Consider the following 14618-nt stretch of genomic DNA (forward strand, 5'->3'; position numbering starts at 1 on the left):
TCTTCAAAAACCTCAAAAAAGGCTACCACACGCGTGCTATGAGTTGCTCCTCGAAGTCAAGTCGCAACTGTATTAACGGTGTTAAGAAAAAGGAAACAAACTTGCAAGACGTTTCCATCTTGCGAAACAAGCCCATAGGGAAAATCGTCTTGCGAAGCAGCTCAAAAAACAAAAAACCCTTTCGTCTTGCGAGTTTTCCATCTTGCGAGGCATTCGTCTTGTGAGGTACCACTGTATTTTACAGCAGAGGTAGTAGTGAGGAACACTGAGCTGCTTCTAGTGAGACACTTAGGTAGGCTATACAGTGTAATAGTGAATATAATACTGTTGCAAAAGCAGGCGAATTTAACAACTATTTTAACCCATTTAAACAGTGGCGTGTTTGTGAATAAGACTATGAGAAAAGCCACAGTTTGGGGCTTAAATAACGATAGCATTAAATTCTACTAAGAATATAGTTTAGCCTTCACTCTCTTGCTCTCTCGCTGCTTAAGTAGAAGCATAATTTTAAAATTTCAGATCTTTGAAGAATCTCTTACATAAATCCTTCAAACGTCCATTGTTCTAGAAACAATCATGTCAGCTGTTAAGAGAGTGATCTTTCTTGAATTCAGAGACACTGTTGTGACAGTACTGGCCAAGTCATTGTGCTAATTTTACCAGGAAGAGAAAATGTTATATCTGTCATAATCTAATGTCTCTGCTTGGTGCCTAGTGGGTTGCATCTGCTCCCTGATTTTGTTATTTTAGATGATTCTTGCCACTAACACCTGCCATATATTTACCCTTTTCTTATAAAAAAAAACTATAACTAGTTAAGGTTTTGAGGTGCAGTATTTATTCTGTTTGGAATGCCACTGTTTTGTGTATCCGTGTTTCCTCTGGCTTTTGGTGCATAGTGTTCAGACTTAATTGAACTGGGAAATCTTAGTTGATATGTCTCCTGTTTCCCTGTGATTTTGGCTAGGTTTGTGAAGCTGCCTTTCTATATCTGCTGGTGAAAAGGGGGAAGTAATATTAATTGGCAGTCACTTCCATATTGCGTACCCATACTCACAATAGTAAAAGGATATGTCATAACCGGTTATATAAAACCCACTTGTAATGTTTTGTAGCTAAAACTGGAAAAGGATAGGAACTCAAGACTTGCCAAGCCAGCTTATAGATGCTAACCAATACAGTATACAGTTTGTGTCATCACAAAATGTGATATTTGCTAGCATTGCAAGCTGGTAGGCTGGCATAAAGGTTGTGGATGGAGAATGCAAATAGGTTCCCACTTAAACCTTAGAACAACTTCATTACTTCACTTTCTTTCCTGAAAAGGTATGTCAATACTACTTAAGCCAATATTATATGTACTTGAGAAATCACTGGACAAAAGATAATAACGTTATACCAGGTCAGTAAGCAGATAGCTAGGCTCTGCCTGTCAGCCTTTGTCAGCCCACTATTTAGATGCTGCTTTGTACTTCAGCCAAACCACTGACATTTGAATAGTTGTCAAAATTAATAATGGCATAACCTGAAGATTTGGTGTAACATCCAATATGGATGGAATACAGGATAGCTTTCTGAGTTACATTAACTCATTCTTGACATTCTCTGAAGAAGTGTGCATGCACACGAAAGCTCATACCAAGAACTAACTTAGTTGGTCTTTAAGGTGCTACTGGAAGGAATTTTTTTTGTTCATTCTTGACATTAGCTGTCAAGCTCCTAAATTCTTAAATAAATTTAGAATACTTAGAAGGTACATCCCACCTTGACCCTAAAATGTCACCTTTCATTATTTGTCTTTCTGAAATTGTTTAATAATTCTTATTTTCATTTCCTCTCTCCCTGGCTGCAGGAAAACCTCTTAATGCGGATTCACTTTCACATTGCAGATGAGTCTAAAGAAGACATCTGTACTGCCCCACACTGCATTTCACATCAAAAGTTTGCAATGACCCTATTTGAGCAGGTATGGTACAACATAACCATCCCAAACCAATTCAGTCCTGTGATACAGAAATGTGGAAATGTGCATGAGAAACTGTTTTCAGTTTTGACTACTGACGGTTTTTATTTCTTTGATTTAGTGTGTTTGTACCAGTTGTGGTGCCACCTCTGATCCATTGCCCTTTATCCAGATGGTACATTATATCTCGACCACTTCACTCTGGTGAGTCTCAGTTCTTTGCAATGGAAAAGAAAAGGAAAAAAAATCCCTTTGTGTCAGGACTCTTATCTACCTAACATACCATATATGTTATGTATATTATTGATAATTGGCCCCCAGTTCATGATATAATAATACTTTTCAGATATTTTTATTTATATTATATTATATTATATTATATTATATTATATTATATTATATTATATTATATTATATTATATTATATTATATTATATTATATTATATTATATTATATTATATTATATTATATTATATTATATTATATTATTATATTAGCATTTGTATACAGTCATACCTCGGTTTGAAGTAGCTTCGGGATGAATATTTTCGGGTTGCGCTCCGCGGCAACCCAGAAGTAACGGAGTGCGTTACTTCCAGGTTGCGCTGCTCGTGCGTGCGCAGACGCTCAAAATGACGTCACGCACATGCATGGAAGCAGCGAAACGCGACCCGCACATGCGCAGACGCATATTTGCGTGTTACGTTTACTTCAGGATGCGAACGGGGCTCCGGAACGGATCCCGTTCGTATCCAGAGGTACCACTGTACCTCCTTTTGGCTCGGACGGCCCTCCCTGTGTTTTACAGCACTAAAATTATAAGAGGCGCTTGCTGTATCCGGCCCATCTCGTCCAGCATCCTGTTCTCACAGTGACTGACTTGCAAGGAAACTTGCAAGCAGGATTTAAGCACTCTCCCCTCTTGTGGTTTCCAGCAACTGGTATTCAGAAGCATTGCTGCCTCAAACTGTGGAGGCAGAGCAATAGCCATCATGGCTAATAGCCATAGATGGCTCTCTCCTCCCAGGAATTTGTCGAATCCTTTTTAAAAGCCATCTCAGTTGGTGGTCATCACTGCCTCCTGTGGGAGTTCCATAGTTTAACTGTGCATTGCGTGAAGAAGTGCTTTAGACAATTAGAGTTAAATTTTTAAAATATGAAAACCAGAGTTAAAATGAGATCATTTTTACACTGCATGATGTGATTTGATTAAATATACAAATTAAACAACATGTGGACAAGAAATACCTACAACTTATATTGCAGTATGGTGTAGACTAGCGGGCACTGCTCATTAGCTCACTGCTATTATTCTGTGTTTTCCAAGTTGATTCGTTGAACAATTCATTGAACTGGTTTTCTGTAATCACTTCATTATTATGTTCCGTAAAATAATATGTTTAGTATTTTACACACACACATCCCCGTGGCCCCTATTTTTTTGTCAGTCGTCTCATGTTTTATGATTTATGTGTGTGCAATTTTGTAACAGTAAAATGATAAATAAAATATAACAAACAGAGAGCATTAAATCAAGCTAACAAAACAAAGCTGCAAGCAGGTAGGAATTAAAATAAATCAAAGGCATGGCAAATTAAGAAGACTAATCACCTGCCTAAAAATCATTATTGAGGAGACTTGTCTCTTGGGAGGGAGTTCCATAGCTGAGGGGCTGCAATAGAGAATCGGATCTTTTTTGCATTTTAATTGGCACAAATGTGGCTTTGAGTATTATAGAAAAGGCAGCATAATGTAGGAAAGAAAATGATTAAAACAATGTGTATTCACCCTTGAGGAACTTGTTACTATATGTTTACATGACTAATAAGTTCCTTTCTGATCAAATTAGTAACTAATCTCTTCCCTTTCTCTGTTACTGTAGTCTTCCTCCCAATCGACATTAAATGTAAGCTCTTTGGAGGAAAGGATCTGTCCTCCTTGCTTAAGTTGCTGTGTGTATTCTGAAGCTTTTATCCAAATATTATATTGCAAGAAATGCACACAAAAAGTTGGGTGTAAAATCTTAAGATATTTCAATTAGTTTTCAACATTTGTAGGATGTGGAGGAGCAAGATAGTGTATCCAATACAGGGCAGTGAGCCGGCCGTTAAATCCTTCATTGCTAAAAGTATCGCTCAGATGCACATTAGATTCTGAATCATATGTTGCCCATGCACATGTTTCTGTTCAGCTTGTGAGTTTGATTTTTAAGCTGAGACTCTGTACTTCTACACCAGATCTTAGGATAAATACGCTTTATTAAAGTATTGATCACAGACCAAAGTCTAATGTTTTTAATTCTTGCTCTATACATTTTCCCCCTCAACTTAAAGCAATCAGGCAATTTGCATGCTGGAAAGACGGGAGAAACCCACTCCAGATATGTTTGGAGAGCTGCTACAAAATGCCAGCACCATGGGGGACTTGAGAAACTGTCCGGTGTGTATATGCTGTTTTCCTTTAATAGAAGCAGTAGACTGAATGGCATCTACTGAAATCTGTGTCTACCTGTATCTAATTGTAGAATCCGCCATGTCTTAATTCATCAGCATACTAGAAATAGTAGAAAATATTGCTGGTTTCATAATGGAAATTGTACAAGTTTGTGTATGACTGTCAATTGTCAATATTGTCAATGTTCTAACTGGGTGAGGTTTTCTGACTCCCTCCTTGTTTCATTTTGTCAGTTTACTTAAACTCACTGTGGGTGCTTCCAGACAAAGAAACCTGCACCACCTGCACTCGTATTTACTTTGTGAATCAGTTACATTTCAAGCCCTTTCTGTCTTAGAGCAATATATTAGGGTGGAAAGAGGTCAGGATTTGAGAGGATATTAAACAACAGGAAGCCGCATTAATTCCAGTTTTAGTTAACCTGGGACTTTATTTGTTACTCTTTTTTTCAGAGCAACTGTGGGGAAAAGATTCGCATTCGTCGTGTACTGATGAACTCTCCCCAGATCATCACTATTGGGCTGGTGTGGGACTCTGATCACTCTGATCTGGCTGAGGATGTAATTCACAGCCTCGGCACCTGTCTTAAACTGGGAGATGTAAGTACATTCTATAGCAATTCTATAGCAATATGTCTCTTCTCCTTTCTTTGTTTTTTGTTTTTGTTTATGCCACTGCTGTTAAATTTTTGTTCCTTTTTACTATCAAATGGACTGCATGGGCTAGATTTAAGGTTGAGCTAAATAGTTAACTTCCTTTCTTTTCTTTTTAAAAGAAAAAATAATAATGACCTTTCAGTAGTTTTTAGATGTAATTTCCATACAAAAGACAATACATTTTTTGCTTTTTCCTCTCCTTTTTTAAAAGCTTTTCTTCAGAGTAACTGATGACAGAGCAAAACAATGTGAACTGTATTTGGTTGGAATGATCTGTTACTATGGAAAACATTACTCTACCTTCTTCTTCCAAACAAAGATCCGCAAGTGGATGTACTTTGATGATGCTCATGTCAAAGAGGTAAGAAAATTAGATTTGTTTATTTGAAAGTTCAGTAAAGACGTTTGGGTGTTTGTGAGAATGTGGGTCTATTTTGTGTTTCCTAAAGATTTTTAGATCATTTTAGGATGGGTTTTCACGTTTCAGCTCATACTTGCTTCACCTCATGCAACTTGTTCTTGCACAGCTTTCATTTATTTCCAGGGATCTTGTGCTGGAAACGTGCAAAGCACCGTATTTTTCGCTCTATAAGACGCACCAGACCACAAGACGCACCTAGTTTTTGGAGGAGGAAAACAAGGGGGGGGGGGAAATATTCTGAATCTCAGAAGCCAGAACAGCAAGAGGGATCGCTGTGCAGTGAAAGCAGCAATCCCTCTTGCTATTCTGGCTTCTGGGATAGCTGTGCAGCCTGCATTCGCTCCATAAGACGCACACACATTTCCCCTTACTTTTTAGGAGGGAAAAATTGAGTCTTATAGAGCAAAAAAACACGGTAAGCTGTGCTCATTGCTTCTAGAAGTGTCACTCACTAGGAAGGCACTTTATTTTTGAGAGCAGAGGCTGGTGTTCATGTAGCGGCTGCTATATGGAGGGCATTTTAAATCACTTCGTGCAGTGGCTCCCCATGTAGAGAATGGTTACAGATTATTATTCTAGGGACAACTGCATATCATTTGAATAAAACAGAAATGGGCTACCTCCCTATAGCAATATGTGTTCTGGTCCATATATCTAGAGAGCTGTGCAGGGCAAAGGCAGGTTCTTATAGAAAAGTGATCACTTAAAAAGGAAAAAGAATGATGAGTGTGAGGGGAGGGTATCAGAGAAACATGGAGGAGAGCAGAAAAAATAGGCGGCTTACTTAACCACACCTTCCTTTTGACTATACATGGTGGATGCCCTTTCTGATATATGTTCCCCCCGCAGCATGTGTAATATTTGGTTGTGTGATATATGAGTGGTATTTCTTTCTACGTTTGCATTGTCCATTGCTGAAATTGTTCCTGGCTGGCAGTGCTGCTTGTGTCTACATTTCAAATACCTGTGGACTTGTATACAGCACAGCCACCAATGCCTGATATCATGGCACTTGGTGCATTGCTCAGAGTGCAACGTTTGGGTCATTTGTTTGCCTTCCTGCATCAGGTTGGAACCCTTCCATTTATAAGCTTTATGTCTTATTCCCTTCTTCTCAGGTGTTTCTGTACAGCTGGCTTTTGCAAAGCTTGTAGCTGAATGAATCATAAATAGCTTATGTAGTTCCCCCATCAGTGGCCTGTCCCAGCTGGTTCCCCATTCTTGTTCTTTCTGCATAATGAAATACAACAGACTGTAGCAGATGTTGGCTAGTGCAAACATGCCATCATTTAAGCATGCTGTTTCCTAATTAGAAGTTCTTCTCTCTTGCTGCTCTGGATGAAGTACTTGCCGTGAAATCTATCATTTTGAGCATACAGTTCACTTTGATATTCTCTGTGGTTCTCATCTTCTGTTCCTACTTGTCAAAAGCCAAAAAGTAACAAAAGGAACTAGCCTATTGCAATGTGAATATTCACAACCCCTAAAAGAGGAACTTTACCTCTCTAATTTATTTTTGGTTGTCTTTCTCTGCCGTAAAATACCTGTATTTAAAAAACATCCCTGTGTAAGGATAAAATGCATTTTAAGGTGCTTGCTTCAGTGCATGTCTGTGAAGTACAGGTGGTGACCATTTTGCATGGGGGTTCCGTTCTTGGCCCCCATGTGCATTAGCGGAGTGTACATAAGCCTGCCCCACCCTGTTCTGCCACCCATTCTGCTCTCTTCTGGGTCCAAAAGGACCTGCAGATCAATTGGACATGTGCGTAATGGTCACCACCTGTACGAAACAGAGTGGTTATTGGAACACTCAGAATGCTACTTGTATTTTACATGCTGTACAAATCCTTTTCTGTATATTCATTCTGATGGACATCAACCCTTTGATCTTGAAAGTATGTGCAACTCAGATTTAAATAATTAAGAGGTTTTGTCAACAGTAAATACTCCATTGGCATATCATTTTCATTTTTAAGGCTTTTCAACTCATTTTATATCTCAGAACGTTACTCCATTGCTACATTAAATCTTTTGTATGTAAGTTCATAATGGTCAATCAACGTTTGATTCCTGCCTGCCTCTCTGCCAAGACCAATGTCTTTTTCATATTATGGTGGCAAAGGAGGGAGGCTGAGCAATTCTGGCAAGGGACCAGGAGATTTAGAGTAGTAGGTGCACAATCACATCCAAAATCCTATTGGCTCATGCCAGCCACATGGAGGGTAAGCTGGTGAAACTGGAGGACTGGGCCTTTAAGCAGATCCATGTAGCTTTGAATCCATCATATAAAAAGCTACCCCCTCCCCTGAAATGGTCCATTTCAGAATTTCCCACTGGCTACTGCTGGTGAAAAGGCTACTGCATGCTGTCCTTGTCCTCAACTACCAGCTTTTTGTCTGCGTGAAGAAATCTGCTCATGAGAATACAAATTATCACTAAAATCTTTAAATCACATAGTCCAAAAAAACCAAACCCCTCTCCAGTGAGTACTACATTTGCTCATAGAGCATGCTGGGGAGGGGGGATAAGATTTCATGACTTTCTCCAACTGTAAGCATTAACACTCATTCAGAAGAAATAAAAGAGAATTATTTTTAGTGTAACCTAAGTTCAGTGTGAATCTCCTTTGACTACTGATGTGTTAGATTTTATCATAATTCCAACTAAATGCAGGTAACCTCTACTAAGATATGTTTTGAACTTTTCCAAAAATTTCAGATAGGTCCGAAATGGAAAGATGTTGTGACCAAGTGCATTAAGGGTCATTATCAGCCCTTGCTACTACTATATGCAGACCCAAGAGGAACTCCAGTGTCGATGCAGGACCTTCCCACACAGGTGGACCTACAACAGTATAGCAGGACCTACTATGATAGTGAAGACTCAGGTAATCTTTGAGCACTCTAGTTTCAGAGTTTTGTGTGTATTTTTGCCAGTCACCAAGATTTGTGGTGTGTTTGCCTGGTGAAATAACAGAAAGCAGAGGAGTGGCAAAGAAATCCTGCTGGATAAGAGATGGTGTCAAAGTGTTCTCCAAAACTCAGTATGCAAATAAAATACCAGATACCAGACTTGGAATCATTTGTTACTGTTAGGCTGCCGCAGTGCAGGTTGTGGCCTTCTGGTGAATCCTCAGGTGCTTAGATTTCATACTGAAAAACACAAGAGGGAACTGACAAGGACTTGCAGAGGAGCAAGGCAGAAGTCAGGGGCAAGTGATTCTCTAAATTCTTCTGCCTACGCGGGTGGCGCTGTGGGTAAAAGCCTCAGCGCCTAGGGCTTGCCGATCGAATGGTCGGCGGTTCGAATCCCCGCGGCGGGGTGCGCTCCCGTTGCTCGGTCCCAGCGTCTGCCAACCTAGCAGTTCGAAAGCACCCCCGGGTGCAAGTAGATAAATAGGGACCGCATACTAGCGGGAAGGTAAACGGCGTTTCCGTGTGCTGCGCTGGCTCGCCAGATGCAGCTTGTCACGCTGGCCACGTGACCCAGAAGTGTCTCCGGACAGCGCTGGCCCCCGGCCTCTTGAGTGAGATGGGCGCACAACCCCAGAGTCTGTCAAGACTGGCCCGTACGGGCAGGGGTACCTTTACCTTTACCTTTACCTTTACCTGTTCTTTTCCCCCACAAGGAATTGACCATTGCACAGGGTTAGATTGGGTTTAGATGACATTTCACCTGAGCCCAGTTCCTGTCTTGCAGCAGCGTCAGTTCACACAGTTGCCAATCACTGTAGGTTTGATGTTTTTGCTTTTGCCGATGCTGCATTTGATAGGAGATTCTCCCTTGGTGAAGCTTTTGCAACCTACTTGTGTCCTCGCCCTTTTGTCATTTTGCTGCTGAGCTACATCTTGAAGTCTACTGAATTCCTGATTTGGAAGCAGGAAATCTTCCCCTAAATTCCTGTTCTTGAGGAACAAAGGAGGGACTATTTTCACACTTGTTTTTATGGGTTTGACTCATCATTTTTATGGGTTTGGCTCATCATTCTGAACAACAACAGCTCCACAAGGAAGGGCAAATCACGACTAGCTCTTCCTCCTGCCTTGAAGACTGGAGGGCATAACTCAGCAGCAATTAATTCCTGCATTTCATCTTTGAGAAGAGGAATGTATGAACTAAAAATTCATTCCCCCCCCCCAAATGCTTTCCATGTATCATGTGAGGTAGCAAAGGCCCAGGGAGATATATTCATTGTTCTCTTGAATACTTACCACCGCTAGAGCATCTTTCAGAAGCACCGTAAGAGCTTTCCATTTAATGAACTGTTTGGTGTGGCAGGGAGCTAAGTTAAAATGCTACATCTGTCCCAGTGCTATAGAATCATTTTCAGTTGATTTTGACTTACTTGCAGTAATGCATCCAGCCATGTGCCCTCTCGTCCCCTTCCCTTCCTGACTGGTTGAAGCTAGTTGGAGGAGGATGATCAGGTAGACCAAGGGTGTTGTGAACACATCATTGTGTGATGGGGTGCTGCCTGCAGACCTTAAGGAGGTGGTGGTGTCCCCTCCAACCCAATGGTGTGTAATAAGTACTGTCCAGTCACCAATACCCCATCTTGAACAACTTGTGTGCAGGATACTTTAAGTGCCACCTGAGTCCTTATATCCTAGTTTGATCACTCAGTTCATCCAGAGTACTGCTGTTATTTATCCCCGTGTTTCAGGAGCCGACTGGCTTCAACTAGCAGTCCAGCAGTTAGTGTTGCCAGACCCATGCTGTGGAATAGTCTTCCAGCAGAGATTCGGACATCTCTTGAAGACCTTTTAAGGCCAACAGGCTATTCAGTAGTTTAAACTTTTGCAAGATGAGATGCTTATTTTGTATTGGTTTATGCTATTTTATGTTGTATTATACTTGCATATTTTGCTGTACACCACCTTAATATTTTAGATGAGTGGGTTTTTAAAAAATATTTTGAATAATAAGAGTTTTTTTGTAAGGTAATTAAAACATTTCCTGTGCTTTTGAGGAAATTTATCAATTGCAAAAAAATAAAAATAAAAAAGGTTGTTCTTGGCCGCACTGAGATATGTTATTATGCACAGTGGTTGTTGTACACCATTGTATAACACTTCTCAGTTACTGTTTTCCATCTTAGCCCTTTTCAGATTTGCCCTTTCTAATTCTCCTATAATTTCTTTTTATCAGGGCGTGAGCCTTCTATCGCAAGTGACACTAGGACAGACTCTTCTACAGACAGCTATCCCTATAAACATTCCCACCACGAATCTGTAGTCAGTCACTTCTCTTCTGATTCTCAGGGAACTGTCATTTACAACATGGAAAACGATGTAGCTTCACAAAGCAGCAGGGACACAGGTAATCATTTTCTTCATTTAAGGCAAACACAAAGTTGGCCCTGTTATGAGCTACACTGAGCCACATGGCTTAAGGCAGCAGATCCGGGGTGGGGGTGGGGGTGTTAATAATCATCATCATCATAATAATAATAATAATAATAATAATAATAATAATAATAATAATACCCTGCCCATCTGGCTGGGCTTCCCCAGCCACTCTGGGCAGCTTCCAACAAAATATTAAAATACCGTAATACATCAGCTCAGTTTGTGCTGACTGAGCTCCCATATGCCTCCTGCAGGGTCACCCACCCAAGTTCAGGCGATCAAGTGTCTTATCAGAGTAGGGATTTTTCAAAGGTCTGCTGGGCTGCCAGCCTGCCTGTCAGATCCTTAGAGCTGTGCTTCCCTCTCCTTATTTCTTGGGTTGGGTCTATGAAAACAAAGCCATTGAAAGATATGAGCTGGGTTTTCTGCAGCTGTAGGAAAAATCAGCAGTATCTGTCAATGGGTGGGCATTTACTATCACCCAATCTAGCTCAATTAAGGAAGGAAAATGAATGGTAGAAGGTAGGTGAGCTGAGGGGGAGCAGGTGAACATTAAGCAATGGGCCAAAAGCAATGGGAATAGTTAAAGACAAGAAACAATTTACTTTCCTTTCTTCTCTCTGTGATTCTTTGATCCACTTGCTGCTGCTTGCCTTTTGCTACCTGTTTTGTCATTCTGATGTGCATTCCCATGCTTTGGATTATGGTCAAAGTTTTGCAACCCGCCAAGCATTGGATATGGATGTTGTGAAAATAAACTGTTCAGAGCCAAAATAGTGCAGTGTGGCTAGTGGATCTGAACATGAAAACCCAGGTTCAAATTCCCACTCAGACATGAAGCGCTTGGAGTCTCCTTCTTTGGAGGTCTTTAAGCAGAGGCTTGACAACCATATGTCAGGAGTGCTCTGATGGTGTTTCCTGCTTGGCAGGGGGTTGGACTCGATGGCCCTTGTGGTCTATTCCAACTCTATGATTCTATTCTATTCTATTCTATTCTATGATTCTATGACCTTGGGCCACTCCCCCTTTCTCAGCCCAATCTAATTCACAAGAATGTTGTGAGGATACAGCATGGAGGAGACAACTGCTACCTTGATCTTTGTTGAAGAAATGTAAAATATAATTGCAACACATGAATATGCTGGTGTGAAATGAATAAGGAGCTCTTTTTGGATGTGGCCCAGTCTGCTCCCACACCCACAAGAGGGAGTTGCTGAATAATTAAAACACCAGCAACACAGCATTACACAAAATATATTCAAAACAATGTGTTGTTTCCCCCACACCAGGCTTTATTTCCATTGGTTCTGTTTTCATGGTTTGCAAATGTTTAAAGTTTGAAATATGCTACAGTAATAGGCTCCCAGCCCTAATAAGAGAGGAAGGTGAGCCAGGAAAGGGGGTTGAAGCAGGTATCACTGCTATGTAGTAATAATAATAATAATAATAATAATAATAATAATAATAATAATAATAATTTTTTATTTATACCCCGCTCTCCCCAGCCAAGGCCGGGCTCAGAGCGGCTTACAAGCAATAATAAAAACAAGAAGAATGATTACAACTTAAAAACAAAAATAAAATACAACATTAAAATAATGGAACATTAAAATGTAGCCTCATTGCAGGAGGAGAAGGAAAAGAAAAAAGAAAGAGAGGGAGGGAGGGAATCAAATTGGCTCCAAGCCAAAGGCCAGGCGGAACAACTCTGTCTTACAGGCCCTGCGGAAAGAAATCAGATCCTGCAGGGCCCTGGTCTCATGAGGCAGAGCGCTCCACCAGGCCGGAGCCAGAGTTGAAAAGGCCCTGGCTCTGGTTGAAGCCAATCTAACTTCCTTAGGGCCTGGGACCACTAGGGTGTTGCTATTTATGGACCTTGAGGCTCTCCGTGGGGCATACCGGGAGAGGCGGTCCCGTAGGTACGTGAAGGGCTTTAAAGGTCAAAAGCAGCACCTTAAATCTGACCCTGTACTCCACCGGGAGCCAGTGCAGCTTGAAAAGCACTGGGTGAATATGCTCCCATGGCAAAGACCCCGTGAGGAGCCTCGCTGCAGCATTCTGTACCTGCTGGAGTTTCTGGGACAGCTTCTACTGTAAACATGTAATTAGTTGCAATTAACTAATTCACCCTGTGCATCCTTACCTGCTGAGTTACCTGGTGCCCTGTGTAGTTCCCATGGTGATCAGAAGAGTTCATGCTGGGTCCAGTATATGTAATCTTTGTATCTATAAGTTCTTTCAGTTGCCATGGGAACCATACAGGCTGGTGAACAGCAAACATGAAATCTTTTTCTTTCAAAATATTAATATTTAAGGACTTTCTCAAAGCTTGCCCTTGTCAAAATTTTGTATTGTTTCATCTCTAAATTTCAGGTTCACTTATTACTTTCCCCTGAAGTACTGGGAGGGGCAGTTATCTCCTATTGGCTATGGGCAAAGTCTAGTTGCTGGGGCTCCATTAGAAAGAGACTTGTAGGCAGATAGTGATGCAAAGATATGTTCCAGACCTTATGGGCAATTTAAAAAGTAACATCATCGTTGTTGTTGTTTCAATGCCACTTTTATAGAAACAAATATAAAGGCGGTTTACAACACCTTAAAACATCAAATAAAACAGCAGAATAAAACAAATCACTGCATCCAGATGACATCTACTCTCAGAGAGGACTTAAATAGCTCAGAGAGGAAGTTGTTGATCTGACAAAAACATTTAACTTTCCCCTAAGATTGGTCTTCATAACAATGGACTAGAAAATGGCCATTGCAGTGCTCTTTCTTTTTTTAAAGTAATGGGGTGGGTGGCGGCGCCAAGGAATGCAGAAAATTGCAAGCCAGTTAGCTTAACATCTATTCTAGGTAAATTGTTGAAACACAGATTGCTAAAGATAAATTTATCAAGCATATGGAATAGAGTGGTGGACAAATCTTGCTGAAGAAGGATCAATATGATTTTTGTAAGACATTTTTTTTCTCACTAACTTTTTAGATTTTTGTTAAGAGTTCCAGTGAGCCCACTGATCTTCTTTTAATTGGGGAAGGGAGGGAATCTGGAATGGCGCAGCCATTGCCGAGAGCAGAAATGCTCCAAGGAGGTTTTCCTGATCAGTTTGTACAGCTGGCTGATGACACAGTGAGTCAATGCCAGTACTAGGGCACAGCAGAGACATTTGGGATATTAGGTTGGGGATGCGAAGAAGGTAGTCAGGAGAGAAACCAAGCTATAATGTAACAAGCTTGATCATCTGTGGTACGACTGGAAGTTTAACCATAGTTTGTTAACCAAAGCATGACTTAGCGTCACATGCAAACTAAACCATTGTTGGGTGGGGGGTAAGTAAGGGACAGATGATGGGAGCTGTATGAAATTATGCATGGTATGGAGAAAGTAGATAGAAACCCCTTGGGGGTTATCTCCAGGGTCATCTGGAGAAGATGGATGGTGGGAGGCAAAAGGAAGTACTTCACAAAACACACAGTTATACTTCAGAATTCCCTTCATAAAATATTACCATTTTGATGGCCACTAATTTAGACAGCTTTAAAAGGTCATTGAACAAATTGATTGAGGATAAGGCTAGCCACGTCTCCCAATCATGACATCTGTACCATGCCTCTGAATAGGAGATGTTGGAGAACAACTGTGGCAGAGGACTGTTGTGTTCAGCCTCTGCTTTTGGGCTTCCCATAGGCAGCTGACTGACCACAGAGAGAAACAGGATGGTGGACTATATAGGCTTTTGGTCTCATCCAACAAGGCTCTTCCTACATTCTTTGC

General features: G+C 40.8%; 1 protein-coding gene across 10 annotated transcripts in view; it reads left to right on the forward strand.

Annotated features, from left to right (window-relative positions):
- Positions 1–14618, forward strand: part of USP54 (ubiquitin specific peptidase 54) — a 92794-nt gene that overhangs the window by 53834 nt on the left and 24342 nt on the right. For all 10 annotated transcript variants that reach the window (XM_077930665.1, XM_077930672.1, XM_028729028.2 and 7 more), the window contains 7 exons: positions 1853–1966; positions 2085–2167; positions 4298–4403; positions 4871–5017; positions 5286–5435; positions 8214–8382; positions 10644–10814. In XM_077930665.1, the coding sequence (XP_077786791.1) occupies positions 1853–1966; positions 2085–2167; positions 4298–4403; positions 4871–5017; positions 5286–5435; positions 8214–8382; positions 10644–10814 (940 nt within the window). The remainder of the gene's footprint in view (positions 1–1852; positions 1967–2084; positions 2168–4297; positions 4404–4870; positions 5018–5285; positions 5436–8213; positions 8383–10643; positions 10815–14618) is intronic.

The sequence above is a fragment of the Podarcis muralis genome, chromosome 6, assembly GCF_964188315.1.
Source record: "Podarcis muralis chromosome 6, rPodMur119.hap1.1, whole genome shotgun sequence".
Lineage (NCBI taxonomy): Eukaryota > Metazoa > Chordata > Lepidosauria > Squamata > Lacertidae > Podarcis > Podarcis muralis.